A 16,172-nucleotide genomic window follows, 5' to 3' on the forward strand; every position below is an offset into this window, starting at 1 on the left:
AGCGAAAGTGAATTCCCTTCGTACGGTTCGGTTGTTGTAAACAAAGCGCAACTATTGGTTTTGCTCACCTGGTTCTTGTTTTTATTTTTGTGTGCGCGCTAGTTTCTAGCCTCGAGTTCTCTACGGTGGGATTCGCGTTGGATGTTCTCTCGTGCTCTTCTATAACGGATCGGTTTATTTATGTCTTTTGGTGTTTTAGCTCTGGTACCTTTCTCTGGTGCAGCACGAGCACCAGAAGATTCGTTGCGTGTGTTTCTTTATTTGATTGGTTGCTTCCTGTCAACGTGCAGCGCCCAGAACGCTCCGAGAGATTATTATAAAGCAATGCCTTAGGAACAATGTTTATATGTTCGATGCACGTTTAAAGAATGGTTATGGACATGGACACACTGATACATTAAGACATGTGTTAAATTACATCAATAGGGCATTATTTATTTTATTATTTATATTTAATTTAAAAGTCATAACGATAGCATCTACAACCAAGAAAAGTTTTGTTTAAAGATTTTTATACTTCATGTTAATCCAATCAGATTAACTCATCGTAAACGTTTTTTCACGGAATTTAACGTATGGTTATGGTGTCGATTCTGTTGCCACACCAATTGACCGACTGGAAAGCATACATATATAGTTCCGGGGCCTGAATATTAAGCTAATAAACTTTGGGGTCCGCCTCGACTGTCAGATTAACAAAAAAATAACAATTGACGACATGTTTTGTTTATTAATCATGCTTGAATTTATATTTTGAACCAGCAATAATTTAACGACAACAATTGTACCAGTCATTAGCAAAAGTACAATATTTCCGGTATATTGTATCGATTTTTCTTTATGTGTTTTGCATCCTTTTTATCCGACATTCAATTTCCTCTTTGACATTTTGTTTTGGGACATGTAAAACGTTTAAAATATAGTCATAAGACACTTTATTGCAAAAGCAACAACATGTTATGTTTTCAGATAGCTGCTGTACCGGTCTATGACATATGATATGTTTGTAGAGATAACATATGATGCAACAGAAAAGTTGCAGAAAATGTTGAGAGTTGAGAGAGATTGTAAAGATCCTTACATTTTTTTTAATTTTCATGATTGGGACAAGAACCCCATGATCATGTAAATTATGATCCTGTATTATCTGATAGTTTCCCTTACATGCTTCAGAATTCTGTCTGTAGCTTTCTGTCCTAGACGTTCTCCAATGTTTCTCCAGAGGTTTTTTTCTACTTAAATTGTAAGTACTCAGCAACAGCTGCCTAATTTCTCTCCTCTCCAGGCCCTCAGCCTGTCTGTAATGCTACCACGCTCCCATCGCCTTGTTTTTCCCGTCTGTTTACCAGATCCTGGTCCTCTTGTCCGGCATCCAGCCCGACAGATAGTTGTGCGACGAAAGACGGCCATCATCATCATTATTATCGTGCCCATTTGCTGGAAACAACCTGGACACCGACGAAATCGCTGGTCAAATTCATTTGGCTGGTTGGTTGGTTGGTTGGTTGCGCCAATGTCGCACGTCCGTCCGTTCCGTCCGGGGCCGGGGGGCCAAAGGCAAGGGTTCTAGTGTACACGCCGAGTGCAACAAACTAATAATATCAATCAACCTAACGACTAAATCACCGCGCAAACAAGACAAAACCCAGCGAGCCGCGGTCTCCGGTCGGCCATGCTGCTGCTGCTGCTGCTGCTGCCGCCCCTCCGGTGCCGTTACCATCGTTGAGCGCCGCAGAAACATAAGAAATCGTCGCCAATGCGCCATTAGCGCGCGCACGGCCACCACGACGACTGTCGCCGTGTCTTGGTAACAGATTTCTCGAATGGCAAAGGAGCTGGCGAGTGAAGGAGTGAGTTGTGGAGCGAGCATTGACCACACCGGTGGCACTGGCACACTGCTACCGACCGACACACACCACCGGATAAGCGGGAGATGATGAGGGAGGCGGTGATGTGGCGATGATGTGTACTGACTGCGCCAACGAACGCAGACCAACCGCCGCTGGAGCTTGAGGAACTCCATTTTTCATAATTTCGTTCCTCACACCGTTCCGTTCCCCCCCGGGGGCGTCTAACGACTTCTAACGATTCAAACCACCCCTCAGGCTCGGGCATTTCACCGGGCAACAGTTGGAAATCTTGGAAATCTGTTTAAATATAAAAATTATCTTCCGTTCCAGCGCGCGCATGGAGGTGCATTGTGCGTAAAAGGTAACAGTAGTACAGCGAGTACCATTCGCGAGCCCGCGCTTCCGCATGTTTATGAAACATTCACCACCAACAACATCGGCTTTTGCTGCGGTGGAGCATAAAAGGGGAAAAAGCATAACACCGTGCACCACCAAAAAAAGGATAAAGTTCAGCTCCGAGAGTTGCCCCATGCCCAGAAACCAGACACCGTCATCACCGTCCTTACGCATGCTGCTCACATGAAGGCGGAAAAAGGCCCAAGATTGGTTGCCTTCCGGTGCCGCCGGTGGTAAGGCTGGCAAAAGGGGCGGCGGTGGCATGCGCGTGGTTTTTGGGTTTTGGGTGGATAAAGATTTGCTTCTTCGGTTGCCTTCCATCGCTAGGCACGCGGCCCACGAGCCTTTTTGGGGATATCGTCGACCCAACACAACCAACACCAGAACAAATAGGAGGACGCGCTGGTGCCCCGGATTTATTGTCGTATTTTATTTGCAAATTATTTCTATCACGCCCGGGGCGCCCCGGGGACGGGGCACGGGCATAACATCGTCATGTGTGTGCGATCCAGACCACCGCTGCGCATACCATAGGCGGAGGTTCGCTACCACGAGGAGTTTGGCTTGCGATTTAGGGACTTAAGTGGCTGGAAAGTTTTCGCAATTTAACGCTAAGCTATTTTAACCCCGTGGCGTGCGTAAGAACCGACCTCGGGAGAGTTGCTTCTTAGCCCAAAAGGGAAGAAGAGTATTTGATTCGCGTCTAGCGAAGTAAGACGAGAGGACTGTATAGTGTTCTGATGATTCGTCTTCGTTCTATTTTATTCTGTTCCTTTCCCTTCATCGAAGCGCGAAGCGAAAGAAGAAGGAGAATAGTCTATCGTTTGGAGTTTGATGATCGGACCGGGAAATGTCTTGTAAATATCCATGATTCACTGTTCGCTGTAGCGCGAGAAATGCAAACATTTGACATTAACTTGGGGGGCTTCGGTATTTAATTTTGTTTCATGACACATATTTTAAACATTTTTCCCTGAATGCTGACCCTTTCAAGAACATTTTGTAAATTTTTTGGATCAATCAAAACTGACCAAGTGGCGGATTTTTTTTAATCTGCGTTTCATAAAAGGCTCCATGCAGCTTGTTACTTTGAAGAGCGTTTCCCAAAACCAACGTTTTCAAAGTCGGTGTCCACAGTACCGTAAAAACTACTGGACCGATCGATTTGGAATTTTTAACACATAATCTGTACACTCTTTGCCCAGCAGCCCAGTCGAGATTTCATTAAAATTGTTGATACGTTTTTTTTAAACAAATCATTAAAAATCGTGTTTTTAGGCAAAATGAGAAAAAGATATTATAATCTTTCAAACGAGTATCGATTCATATTTCTCTGATGACACATCACGCAGCTACGATGGGCACCGGAAAAAGTATTTTTTGGAAGACATGACTTCCTAAATTTAATGCCATGGATGAATTTGTTATTAAATCTTCCCCCAAAAAAGGACCAAATATTCTTCAAAAGTTGTAGTTTAATATGCCATTCACTTGGAAAAATGAAGTTGAATGGTTACGTCACAAAAAATCGTCAAAAATGATCCTCTTTTTGGTCAGAAATTACCGAAGTCCCCCTTAAGTTAGTTTCGTCTTTTCCCCTTGCACCAGTGGTCTGCCATCGCCATCGTTTACATTTCACGCGCAATTTCTCCCCACAGGACATGAACCACCGGGTGGTACAAAGGTTAGAAACCCGGAAAAAACTGCTCCTAGAACCCTCTAGGTGTAATCCTCCAGCGTTATGCTTTCTTTTGCGAACCCACTCAAGTCATTAAGAAAAATTGCAGAAACCGAACCGAACCGATACACGACCTGGACGACGACGATGCAAACCTGAACCCTGACCGAGGGCCAGGAAGTCAAAAGTCAAGCGTTACCCAAGGACAAATGGTCGTTCAATACCGTTTGTGCATGGCAATGATGATGATGATGACGACGACGACGATGATGCCGGGCATCGATTTCCTGGTGGGCAACCCGGCCACGGCCGTGGTTGTCGCGTCGCCTGGCTGCGCACCGATGGTCATAGGTCATCGTTCAAAAAGGTGCGCTGGTGACTCGTGGGACCATTTGATGTGCGGGTTTTTCCCCCCGGCATTGCCGTTGGTTTGCATCTCCGGCTGTTCATGTTATCAACTACATCTTCCTCGCACTGAACGCACATGCAAAAGCATCATGCACTCTGTCCCCTTGTGAACTTCGCTCCCTTCGGTACGGGAGAGCTCATAATGGAAAATGAAGAGGAAAAGCGTGGCGTAAGGATGGCGCGCCGATGTCAAGGCACGTAAAGCACGTCCACGATGGATCCTTTTTTTGAGCGGCCGGAACCATGCCGGAGCTTGCTAAGGAAAGTTTTACCATCGACTGGACCCCGCTTCCTCCCTCTCTGATCGTTTGTCCGGTTCTGCTGGACGTTTGGGACCGTTTTTGGTGGTGGCTTGGTGGCATTCCCGGTGGGGCAGTGAGTGGCGGTGATTGCAGTGGAAAAAGTTTGATTTGGCCTTTGGGAGGGCGAAGAGCGCAGTATTGGTATTTATCTGTTTTCTGATTCACATTTCGCACGTTCCTGCGAGACTCCGAGACTGCAGTCACGGACGGACGGATGGATGGACGGTCTTTGTCGATCGTGCCATTCTTCTCGCGGAAAATCGCGCTGGCAGAGGCAAATCGAGTGAAAAAGGTCAACGAAGACCGAGACAACGAGAATGAGAGATAGATTTAAGACTTGTCCTCGTCCTCTCGTTCGGTATAAAGAGTTTTTTTTTCAGAAAATATTGTTCGCCCGTGATACAGCCACGCCACAAGCGCGTTCTTCTGCCTGGCCTGGGAAAGCGCATACCATGGTGCATCGGCCCGTTAGCACGACGCAAGGAAATGAATAAATGTGCGACCATGATTTTTCGCTTCTGTCGCCTCTGTGTCCTTCTAGTGATATGGGCGCGAAGAACATAATTTTGCGCCACCGAACGTGACTTTGGTTGGTCGGTTGCGAGAGAAACTCCTGCTAGAGCTAGAGCTTTATGGGGTTTATTTGAATACCATCCGTCAGCGACATGAATTTAGCAGCTTCTAACGTTATGAAAGCAGGGTTCAGTTGGTATGTTTGAATGCATTGAAAAATTGAAAAAAATAATCTTGGAATTTATAAAAGGTGGGAATTATAAATCAAATGCGAGAACAGTTCAACGCCTTTAAGTTTCCTTACACTTTCACCTTTTAATGAAGGCTTCGTTCACACTGTTTTATAATATTGTTGGTCTTCTATTGTTGGTTCGTGTAGTAAGTATGTACGTTTGTTGTGTGTACGCAGATTTGCTGATACTTTGCAGGAGTTCAGTCAATTTCAGTTGATTTTAATAATCAAAGGTTAATTGACGACATCAGTTCCTTCGTGTCACTTATTATTAAATAATACCAAGCAACTGTTGAGATGAAATAAATGGCATTATTTTTCCTTTTTAATATCTCGATTGTTATACAACGTAAACTAATGTTTAGTTGTTATAAAAAAAACTAAATTTTATTGAACAAACAGGCAACGCTTTCAAATGTACACTGAATAAAAAGGATAATGGAGGAAGAATTGTCACACTCAGGGAAAGAAATGATTACATTCTTTCTTTCTACCAACAGAATGTTCAAAGCGGAAAGTTCTCAATTCTGCCCTGAACAAAAATCATTTATCTAATTTAAAAAGAATCTATTACGAAACTGTCTCTTCGGTTAACGAGAATGTGTAAAAAATTATGATCATTCAGCCTAGCCGTTTTGCGTAGGCAACAAATTGTGCAATTTATCTATCACAAAATTATTATTTACCTCTCGTAAGTTCGTCAAACCGTTGGGCCCCCCGGTAGGACGACTGTAAGTATGGCTTTGGCCCTAATAGTGTTCGAGGAAATTCCTTTATCGATGTAAAACCGTTCCTCTGATTCAGCAATCGAGCAACGAACCTTTTTTCCTCCATCGTCCGCCGAAAGTCTCTTGATCACTTGACAACCTCTAGTATCGACCGTCGAGGAATGGAAGGGAATGTTTATTTTTACGACACAAATTTTCGTGCGAAATCTCAAAAATCATGTATCACACAACGAAAAGGAAGGAAGGAAGGAAGAAAGCAACGGGATCCATCGTGGGCCACGGTGCCCACTCGCAAAATACGCGTTTTTCCGTCCCGGCAATCCTGGCTGGCAACAAGAAACGCCCGATGGCAAAGGCTGGCCTGGCCTGGCCTGGCCGAGCGTGTCATAACCGGCAGCCACCGGCGCCTGCCGGACGAAATTTTACATATTTACCGTTTGCCGTTGCTAAGTGAACAGCGTGCTGCGTGCCAACCGATTTCCCAGGTCTCTCTCTACTTACAACGAGCTAGCGAACGAGCTAACAACAAGATGCTTTAGTGTTCCATCGCGCAGCAAAGCAACAACCAACAGAATAAAGAAGGAAAAAAATCATGGTAGGAAAAAGAAAGGAAACGATTTCGTTCGTCCCCCAAAATACGATTGATGGAAACGATTGGCCGAGCAGCAGCAGAAGCCTTCTGGCACCGGGATTCCGGACAAACACCAACCACCACCCTCGTGTGGCTGAAGACTCGTTCGACCGAGAGCTCGCCAGCGACCAGCGCCTGGAACGAGACGCTCGAATGGGAATGGGAAGCATAAAAATTCAAATGGATGGAAATCCGCACTAGTCGGCGGCACCCAAGGGGAGGAGGAGACGACCCTCGAAATGATGTTGCCCGGTGGAACGGGTGGAAAAAAAGAGGCAGAAACCCCACGCTAGATGGAGTGTCGGAAAGTCGGAAAGCGATCGAAGAAACAAAACACGGAAAAGTGGAAAAATGGATGAAAATCACGAATGGACGCCTGGAGATGCGGGCTTTGCAGAAGAAAATCGCACAATTCCTCTCCTCGTTATGATGAACTTTTCCATAATTTTCCGCGATTTCCACGTCGCCGTCGTCGTGGTCGTCGTCCTGGTCGTTGGTGGACAAAACGGGATGGCAGCTGCTGCTGGGGTAAGAGTCCAAAGTGGCTCCTTAAAGTGATCGCCACGTACCGGCGCAGGGTTTGGTCGCGTTTTTCGCGATGTAAATCAACCTCCGCCTCCGGATGCCGGATGTGCGCATGGTGGTCCGTTCATACCTTCCATATCGCTTTCGTTTCGTTGTTATCCTTTCCCGTCCTGTCGCGTCTGTCATCGCCCATCGTCTCCGGGTCACTGGGTGGGGTTGTTGGCGCATGAAAAGCATGAAACAACAGCGATATGAAAGATTATGCAGCAGATTTGTCCGTTCGGTTTATGTGTATCCTCCGGGCACGGTTCCTAGTCCTCTCCAGGCGACCACAACGACCGTCCACGACGACGACGACGACGACGACGACGGCACTGATGATGATGATGATGATGATGTCCTTTTGTGACACCGACAGGCCCATGGCGACACACCCGAGAGCCTCTTATTGCTATCATTACGCGCGTTTGGCACTCGGACAAATTATGCTAACTCCTCGGTCCGGTGCTGGATCGCTTGAACTGGATTGGTTTTGCTGTTTTTTTTTATTCTTTTGCGGTTTTTTTCCAGTTGCTGGTTGGCCCCCCGGACGGGAAGTGCTTTTAGAATCCGTTTGACCAGAAATGTGGATGAACGCAAGGTTGCATAAATGTAAAACGAAAGGCAGCAGCATCATTTTGCATCTCGGGAATTGTGTTACTAGAAATACTAAGCTCCCTCTCTTGCTCTCTTCGTGTCACTCTCTCTTACTCTCTCTCTCATACTCACTTTTCTAGCCTTAATCGTACAGTCCCTAGAGGTGGTGAGTGTGGTGAGCGTGATTATCATACAACCTCCCCCCGCCGGGGTTGGCCATTAACATAATCATAATATTGTATTGCCAACCCACCACCCTGCCTCATGATCCACACCCATACGACGGCAGCCATATTGGGTTGCATTCCGGTTGCTTCTCGTCTTGGAGTGCGTGGAGTATATTGGTGGTTTTCTGGTGGAAAAATTGCCATAAAAAAAACCGAGAAGCCACGGACGAAGACGAGGACCAGGGCTACAGTGGCACTTAGGTGGCATTGCGTCCGAAAAATGGATGTCCGCAATTGGTTCACTTCCAAACGTGTTTGGTGCCAGGCGGTCCACCATTTGTGCCGTTTCATCCTTCACGCATCCGCATCTCCCCCGGGGAGCTTGCGAAGCTGCGTACAATGATCCTCTTGATGACAGGTCATTTGACGGTTAGTGCCTTCTGCTTCTGCTGCTTCACCATCGTCATCTTCAGCTCACCCGACGTCAGACACGTCAGTTGCTTTGGCGTGGATTGGATTGGGGCCGGTCAGGTGTGGCTTTGCGAAACGATGCCCGATTACTGGTATACCTATTCTGCGTTGTTCCGTTTGCCGGATTGAGGTGTAATGGCTCCCAGCCGGGCTGTTTCCGGGTTTTGGAGCGGGTACCAAATGGTTTCCCCTCTACAACACCTTCTTGTCCGTAGCAAATGGCTCCGTAGAGCGTTCTGGAGTGTTCAAGGAGATCACGGCGATGAAGATATGCAAATCATCCACCAAGAGCGATTTTGTGGCCCATCAGCACACCACCATCGGTGAGTGCACCCTCCCCCCTAAGACAATACACGAGGATGGTGGCGTTCCTTTAGCCGGCGAGAGCGAGTGCTTATGATTGATGGACAAACCGGCCGGATGGATGGGGAGAGTAAGTAAAACCGCTCGGCCAGTTCGGTGGTACGTTCATGGTCGTCCACGCGTTAGCGTCAATTGGTCAATATTGATGAACGGCGCGTGAAGGTGTTTGGTTCGTCGGTGCCATTGGTCCGTTCTACCTTGAACCTGTAGCTCGAGCGAGGGTCTGATGGTTCTTACAATTAGTGGACCAGTTTGCTCTCGAGCGGTGCTGTGATCGTGTGTCCGCAAAGTGAAGTAGTCTCGTCTCGTAGCAAACGTCACAATTGAAGCGATAAATACACGAATCCGGTGAGATGTGAGAAAACCTTGAGCAAATAGACGAGCAAAAGCAATTCGAGATATCGGGTTTTCGAGCGCGGCACTTCATCTCGCAATCCAGGTTAAGGTTGAGGCGTTTCTTCGTACCGTAGGTTAAGGTTTGCGTAATATCCTTATCATCATTTTAATCATTCTGGCTAGTTGCTTAACCAGCCATCGGCCGGTGACCTATCGGGTCATTGGGATGCGATTAATCACTTCCCAGACGTCTCAAGGTCTTATCGGTTTAACCGGAAAGGGTTGGGCGCTTTCGAGTTTCGAGTTTTAGATTTTCGGAGCTCGGAGTCTGCTGTCAATGGCGTGGTGTAGAGTCGCCGCTTCGTCGCCTTCGCCGGCTGCTTATCTCTGTTCCGCTAATCGCGCACTCGGAACAGCACGATGCCGTCCCCCTCTCAATGACCTTCTCTGGTGTTCCATGGGCCATGAAGCGCTTGTATAGTAGCGCCTCAAGGGAAAAGAAGGGAAACAACCGAGCAACATAACCACAGCAGCAAAACGGTGTAATAAAGAAGAAGAAGAAGAAGAAGAAAAAAGAGGAAGATCCCAAACCCAAGACGAAATGAAACAAAAAATGGAAGAAAACGAAAGAAAAAAAAACGAAACATTAATGGCGTTCCGCTCGCGCTTCCTTATCAGTGGCTAAGGTGCTGGCGAGATGGCGCACTGCCGCGTGCTAATCTGGTGCTCGACACCAGACCACCACACCGCGTGAGAGAGCGAGAGAGAGAGAGAGAAAGGGGTTAGCCGCGTCATGAGGCGTTTGTTTGTTTTCGTTTTCATCGCAATCTTTGCGCGCCAGAAGCAGAGCCTGTGCCACGGTTGCAGTACTTGAGGTTGGCTGGCAGCCTGAGGCCGGCTTTGCTTTGGCAAATAATAAGTTGGTTGTTACTGTAGTGGAAGGTGAAAGAAAGGGTGAATTGAGACGCAGCATTGAGCATCATCGCGCCTCCTTATCATGTTGGCCGCGAGCAACGTGACGACACGGTGAAACCGAAACGGCGCCCATTAATCAGCGCGCGGTGGTGGGGGTAACGCAGATTTAGGATTTGGTTGTTGGCGAGCTAGCGAGCGAGAGTGTGAAATGCAATGCACCCACCTACCCACCCAGTACTGTGCTCCATCGAATTGTGTGTTTGTTGTTGGTGTTTTCGATTTTTCGCACTGTTGTTGTTGTTGTTATTGTCGGGGTTTCCAGTGGCGCTTGTCTTGCGAAACTGTTAAAAAAAAGCCTGATAACAACTGTGCAGACTCGGTGAATAATGATGCTCGAAGCTTTTTACAGCTTTGCTTATGCGGGTGATTGGGATCGTATTACATTTTTTTATTGCGCTGAAAGCTTTGTAAGCACATTATTGCTCTATTACTATTTATCGGGCGCTATAAACTAACATTCTGTTAACACTCAAAAAGGAAAAAACTGAAATGTTCCCAATTCGCGTTGTACGTAGAGTAACATGGATGGTAACGACCGCGTAAAGCTCTGTGTTGTGAGCAGTGTTCCTTTCGCTATTTTACTAATACCAGTTTTTATTCACTTCAGATTAGCCATCTGAATTTAGTTTTGTGTTTTAATCGCGCAAATAAATGCGATTTTAATACAGAGTCTTAAAGGATCTAAGATAGTTTTCAAATAAATGGTAGGCTTGTGATTATGGATAGGTCTGTTCCTAATATCTCCAACGATTCGTCTTCAAACGAAGTTATTGTCTATAATAAAGTCACGCTGCAGCTCTAAATAATATTTCTTTCTCCAAATAATTATTGGAGAGTTTAGCGTTATGGCGTCATGTTTAGCAAAAATAGCTAATGCTAGCATCCGCAGTTGAAAATGAGTTTCATCTAGTCCCTTCCACTTAGTTACAGCCGCTCTTGAGCTCTTGAGCATATCATTGATTGTTGTGTTACAATTTTGTTTGAAGAAGTTTTCAATTCCTTTTGAATCCTATTCATTGTACATTTTTTGTACAAAGAAATTATAGCGGAGAAGCGTACTAAATGTGGTGACATCGATGTAAAAGAAATGCCTTGTTCGCTCGTCCAGATTCCAAATGAACCAGCTTTTCGCTGGAAGTTAACCGGGCACTATCTGATCAAGCGAGGGTAAAAAGGCCCAGTTCTTCCCTAATGCAACTACTATCAGCTGCCCGTGCACTCATCAGGAACATAGTGCGAAGATTCCCCTTCTATCAACATTTGATTTCCGTATCTTCTGTTTGGATACCGTTTACGACGTCCGCAATCATGACATTGGCACTGGTTTAACATTACAGCACTCCGCCGATTGGTAGATTTGCACCAACTGACCAAACGGCCGGATCCGTTCAGTGTCGTATCTCCGTCATAATCGTTTGATGTTACCCCCGAGACGGAGACAGCGAACAGAATGTCTAGATCTCCGATGGCCACTGGTTTAGGGTCAGTGATGTTGATGTTGAAATTGATTTCATACTCCTCCTGGGTTCCTCGGGGACTTTCGTCGTATGGTCACGCGTGTATGTGCGTGCAACTGTGTCACCTACATTACGTGACAGGAGCTCTTCGCAAACAGCAGTAGCTCTGCGGAGGCCGTTACGACCGCACGGTCCCACAATCTACAGATTATCTTATCTCGCCCGACCCAACCTCCTCTTATCATCTTACACTCGCACCAGCAAGCTCTTACGAAGCACTGGATCGTTTTAATGTGCAGAAAGCCAACCCATCATCACCATCATCATCATCATCATCGGGCAGTCGCTTCGTAAGCCACGCTACTAGCGTCTTGTGTCTAGCGACGATCCAGTCCCAGGCTGTTTGTTTGCCTCCGGGCCAGGATGTGATGCGAGGTGGATAGTTGTTGGCTTCTGCTGGTGTGCCACCCCGGTACTACTATCAGATAAGCGATGGTTCTCGTCGTGGCTTGGTACGTGGAGCGCTGACGCAGTGATGATGATGACCGCCTCAGGTGAACCTCAAGTGACATTGCATCACTTCAGCGAGCGCCTGTAATGCGGAGCAAATGTCAAACGCTCCATTCCGTTCCGGATGTGTGCTACAGAGATTACGTTGTTTCCCTGTCTGTCCCATGGCTGACCAATTCCACGACGGGCGACTGCACGTCGTTCGTAACATCCATTTAGCGTAAAAATGCATAATTTTGCAATCATATGTTTATCGCTACTGCTACTCCTTCTCCCTACTCTGCCTCTGGACGTGACCGATCGAAAGCCAATGTTCAGCTGTCAGATTTCGATACGTCGATCATTCATCGATCATCCACCTCAAGCCCCTTTCTGTCGCCGCTCCTTGGACAATGAACCATTACGGGGGCTACAATGTAAGGATCCTGATTGATCCGATTCCAATCACAAAATACACGTTTTCTTTTCTTCACAAGAAACGGACACAAGGAGGAGTAGGGCGCGATAATTGATGACCGTTCAGCGATCAGCGATCGAACAACCGTGTTAAGCCGCAGGCGCATCCACCACGTGCGTTTGGCGTATGGTTTTCTACAAAAATCCTCATTATCATTCCAACTGCCTACATGTTGTCGGGTTCCTGGCTGCACCATGATGCAAATCTGGTAGATGCTTGTTGCTGACGCATCCCCGGACACCCGTCTCGGCCTCGTACGCTGGCGACCACCATGGGGCCAAGACATTTAGAAAAAAAATACTTTATGAAACGTTAATGGTGACCACAACCAATGGAAGCCACAGCAGCAGCAGCAGCAGCAGCAGCGAGGAATGACGTTGACACTGATCGAGGAGGAGAAGGTGCACCCTCGTGCTGCTGCTGCTGCTGCTACTCCATCCGTCGTTCGCTCGCCGTTTCCGTGGGCCATTAATTTGTCGATGTGATTTTTATTTAAATGTCACCCGAGGGTAGCACTAACCAACTAACTAACCAACCAACCAACCACCCAGCGAGACCCTAGCGAAGGTGTTGATTAGCTCCGTCGTAAATGCTTTCGCCGTAAGGTACTTTGTTGCCCTTTCGTCGTTCTCCCCGGCGTAGCATAGCGAGAAGTTTATGAAGAAGTTTAGATAAGAGGCATGCAAAGTGGGAGTCCTCTGCAGCCCATGTGCACTACTAAGCGAGGGAACTTTTTTGGGGTAGTGGAGCATAAACGATGATTAGATTGCCGGCTCGCAAAGCGACTGAGCGGTAATTAATGGCTGCATTCTTTCTCTCTCTACTCTATTACTCCATCAGCGTAATGGATGGAATGGGGAAATGGATAAGAAGTTTGTGTTTTTTTTTGTTTCATTCGACTTCTTTTTTGTAAAATTAGCATCAGGCTCGGTACCATCATCAGCTGGCACTTGTGGGCTTGTGATAAATGATCTGGCCTGAGCAGTGGTCACATCAGGCGCGCCGAGGCACATTTTTTTACGTTTGAAAAATGAACCTATCAGAGTAATCCAAGGGGAGACCCTGGCGCACCGGTATTGAAGGTGGCAGATCGCAGGCACCATTGGGCCCAATTGTTTGGAATCGACCTTACGCGATTTCGAGAGCGTTACGTTTCCCTTTGAGGGCCCAAGACCACGGGCATCAAGTTAATTGCCGTCGCGAATGATAAATTTGACACTCGAAACACTTTCGAGCCTCCTCGTATTCTCCTTTCGTTACGTGCAACGTCCTTGCAACGATGCTTTGCGGAATATTTCATCCAATTCGACCGTCCATCCGACAGCTCTAACGAGCCGGGGCGGAAATTACGTTGGTTTGTCAGCTCGAGTCTAAGACTAGAGAGAGAGCGAGAGAGGGGAAGAAGGTAGAAGGTTTTGGGCATCTGTTAGATGGTTTATTGCCTCCTGGCGTCGCTCACCTTCCGTTGACATTGAAAGTGTGGATCGTAAAGCACTAGAGCAGCGACCTCATATCCCGCCCCAAACCAGAGGAAACCGAAATGAACTTGAACCACCACCAGTGGCGGCCTCCCGGGCGTCCTCATCAGGCGCCATGCTAATGTGTGTTGAGTTTAAGGCAAAAAGAAAAAAAAAAGAAGTCGAGAAAAAAGTGAAAAAAAACCAAGCTCGAAACAAAATAAACATTAACACACACGCGCGCGATGAAAGAAATGAAAAGCAAGCAACACGAGGAAATTCCATCTACCTTCTTCTCCTCCTCCTCCTCTTCAGTTATGTGTATGATTCATGGATGTTGCTGCTGGTGCTCATTGGGGGTTTTTTGGAAAATAAAATTTGAATAAAATGCTAGCCAAACCTGGTTTGTTCGTCGACGTTTGCTAAAAAAAACGTGCCTCCCTTCGACCATCCACAGTTCCAGTCCAGCGTTTCCTCAGCATCAGGGCAGCGCCGAGCAGTCTGTGTCGGTTCCGTACCGTTGCACACCTCAAGATTGGCCTCTCCGCGCCTCTTAACGATAATGATTGCAGAGCCTTCAAAGTAACGCGAACGAACCACGCGATGCGCGGTTAAGCGCGACGTCGAAGAGTCGCTTCCTACGCTTCCTTCTCCGGCCAGTCGATTCAAAGAATTGATTCAAAGAAGTGGAGCCGTTGACGGACGACTATTGGTTGCGTTTGAAGTGTTTCTGGAGCCGTTACTGTTCTACTGTTGTGAGCCACATGCAAACTTTCAAACGTTTGACTCCACAATCCTTCAGAATCAGAATGTTTTTGCTTTCCATTTTCATTTAGAAGACCATTTTTTTAAACAACATTTTCCTTCTCTTCTCGTTTCATATTTTTATAATTCCCAACCGTGTGCGCCTCCGCCTCATCGGAATACGTTCCCGATTTGCGCGTTCGCCGCGGGCATCCATCAGCCTCAACGATCTACCGGCATACGGCGACCGGTGACGATAACGATACGTCGTCGATGATGATGATGATGGAGCACGCGAATCAGGATCAGCAACAGTCGTCACAGCAGTTTCCGGTGAGCGCTGCCGGTGGCTCCTCGCCGAACGGTCCCGCCCTAGCACCAGCCTCGTTGCAGGCTGCGTCGCCCCAGACGATGACGCTGACGGCGGATAAAAATAAAACCAGTAAGTATCCGCGGCCAGCGCCCCCGCACACCCACCATCTCCTGTTGCTGGAGCTTGGTTTTTGGGGCACAATTCCAGCTTTCGTAGTTGTATCCGGGACAAAGATTCCGGGCGAGTTGATGGAGAAGCAATTTCCCTATTTATCTCCCCGTATGGTGGCCAACCTCTACAGCGCACCCGTCTGGTGCTCTCGAATGTTCTTTTTTCTTTCGTGTGTGTCGTGAATCCTTACTCCTTACAGAATCAACGACCGAACCCCAGCAGTGAGCCTGTGAATGGGGTGATTAACGAAATATCTCACCAAAAACCCCATGGAACCCTCCCCTCCCCACGGGTGCGCCCCCGCGTCTGGGGCCTAGACAGACAAGAATGTGACAACGGTAAACGACCCTGCGCTATTAAATTTGCGCTCCAAACTTCCTCCACCGCGCCACCCCACGTTTTCCGGATGTGACGTCGCGTCGTCTGGTGACGAGGGAGTGACTGGGAGTGACTTTCCTTTCACAGGATCAAGGATAGGTCAGGGGACCGTTGGCTGGGCTTTCTCGCCTCGCCTCATCGTGTGACAGCGCTCTGTGGGTTGTTGCTGGTTGGTTGGTTGGGACAAAAGTTATCCCCGGAGACCGTTCGCTAGCATACAGACGAGGGATTAATGCCAGACACCAGCAACAGGAGCCGGAGCAGCAGCAGCAGACAGGTGGCGTGATAGGAGGCGAGAGAAGGAACTGAATGTCTGCGACGCGTCGGCGGACGATGGCGTTGAAATCGTATTCTTGCGCGACGAAAAATGGTTATTAATTATTTGCCGAACTCTGGGCGCACAATAATGCGCCGTTCGATTGCTAATGAGCTCGAATTGCTTGTGCGCCACACGAATTGGTATTCGAAGACACC

At 47.4% G+C, this 16,172-nt stretch overlaps 1 protein-coding gene across 4 annotated transcripts in view; it reads left to right on the top strand.

The window, feature by feature from the left end:
• The window catches only part of LOC126570617 (TGF-beta receptor type-1), a 75,484-nt gene that overhangs the window by 17,440 nt on the left and 41,872 nt on the right, over positions 1-16,172 (top strand). For all 4 annotated transcript variants that reach the window (XM_050228528.1, XM_050228529.1, XM_050228531.1 and 1 more), the window contains one exon: positions 15,057-15,278. In XM_050228528.1, the coding sequence (XP_050084485.1) occupies positions 15,057-15,278 (222 nt within the window). The remainder of the gene's footprint in view (positions 1-15,056; positions 15,279-16,172) is intronic.

This window comes from Anopheles aquasalis, chromosome 2 (genome assembly GCF_943734665.1).
Source record: "Anopheles aquasalis chromosome 2, idAnoAquaMG_Q_19, whole genome shotgun sequence".
NCBI classification, from domain to species: Eukaryota; Metazoa; Arthropoda; class Insecta; order Diptera; family Culicidae; genus Anopheles; species Anopheles aquasalis.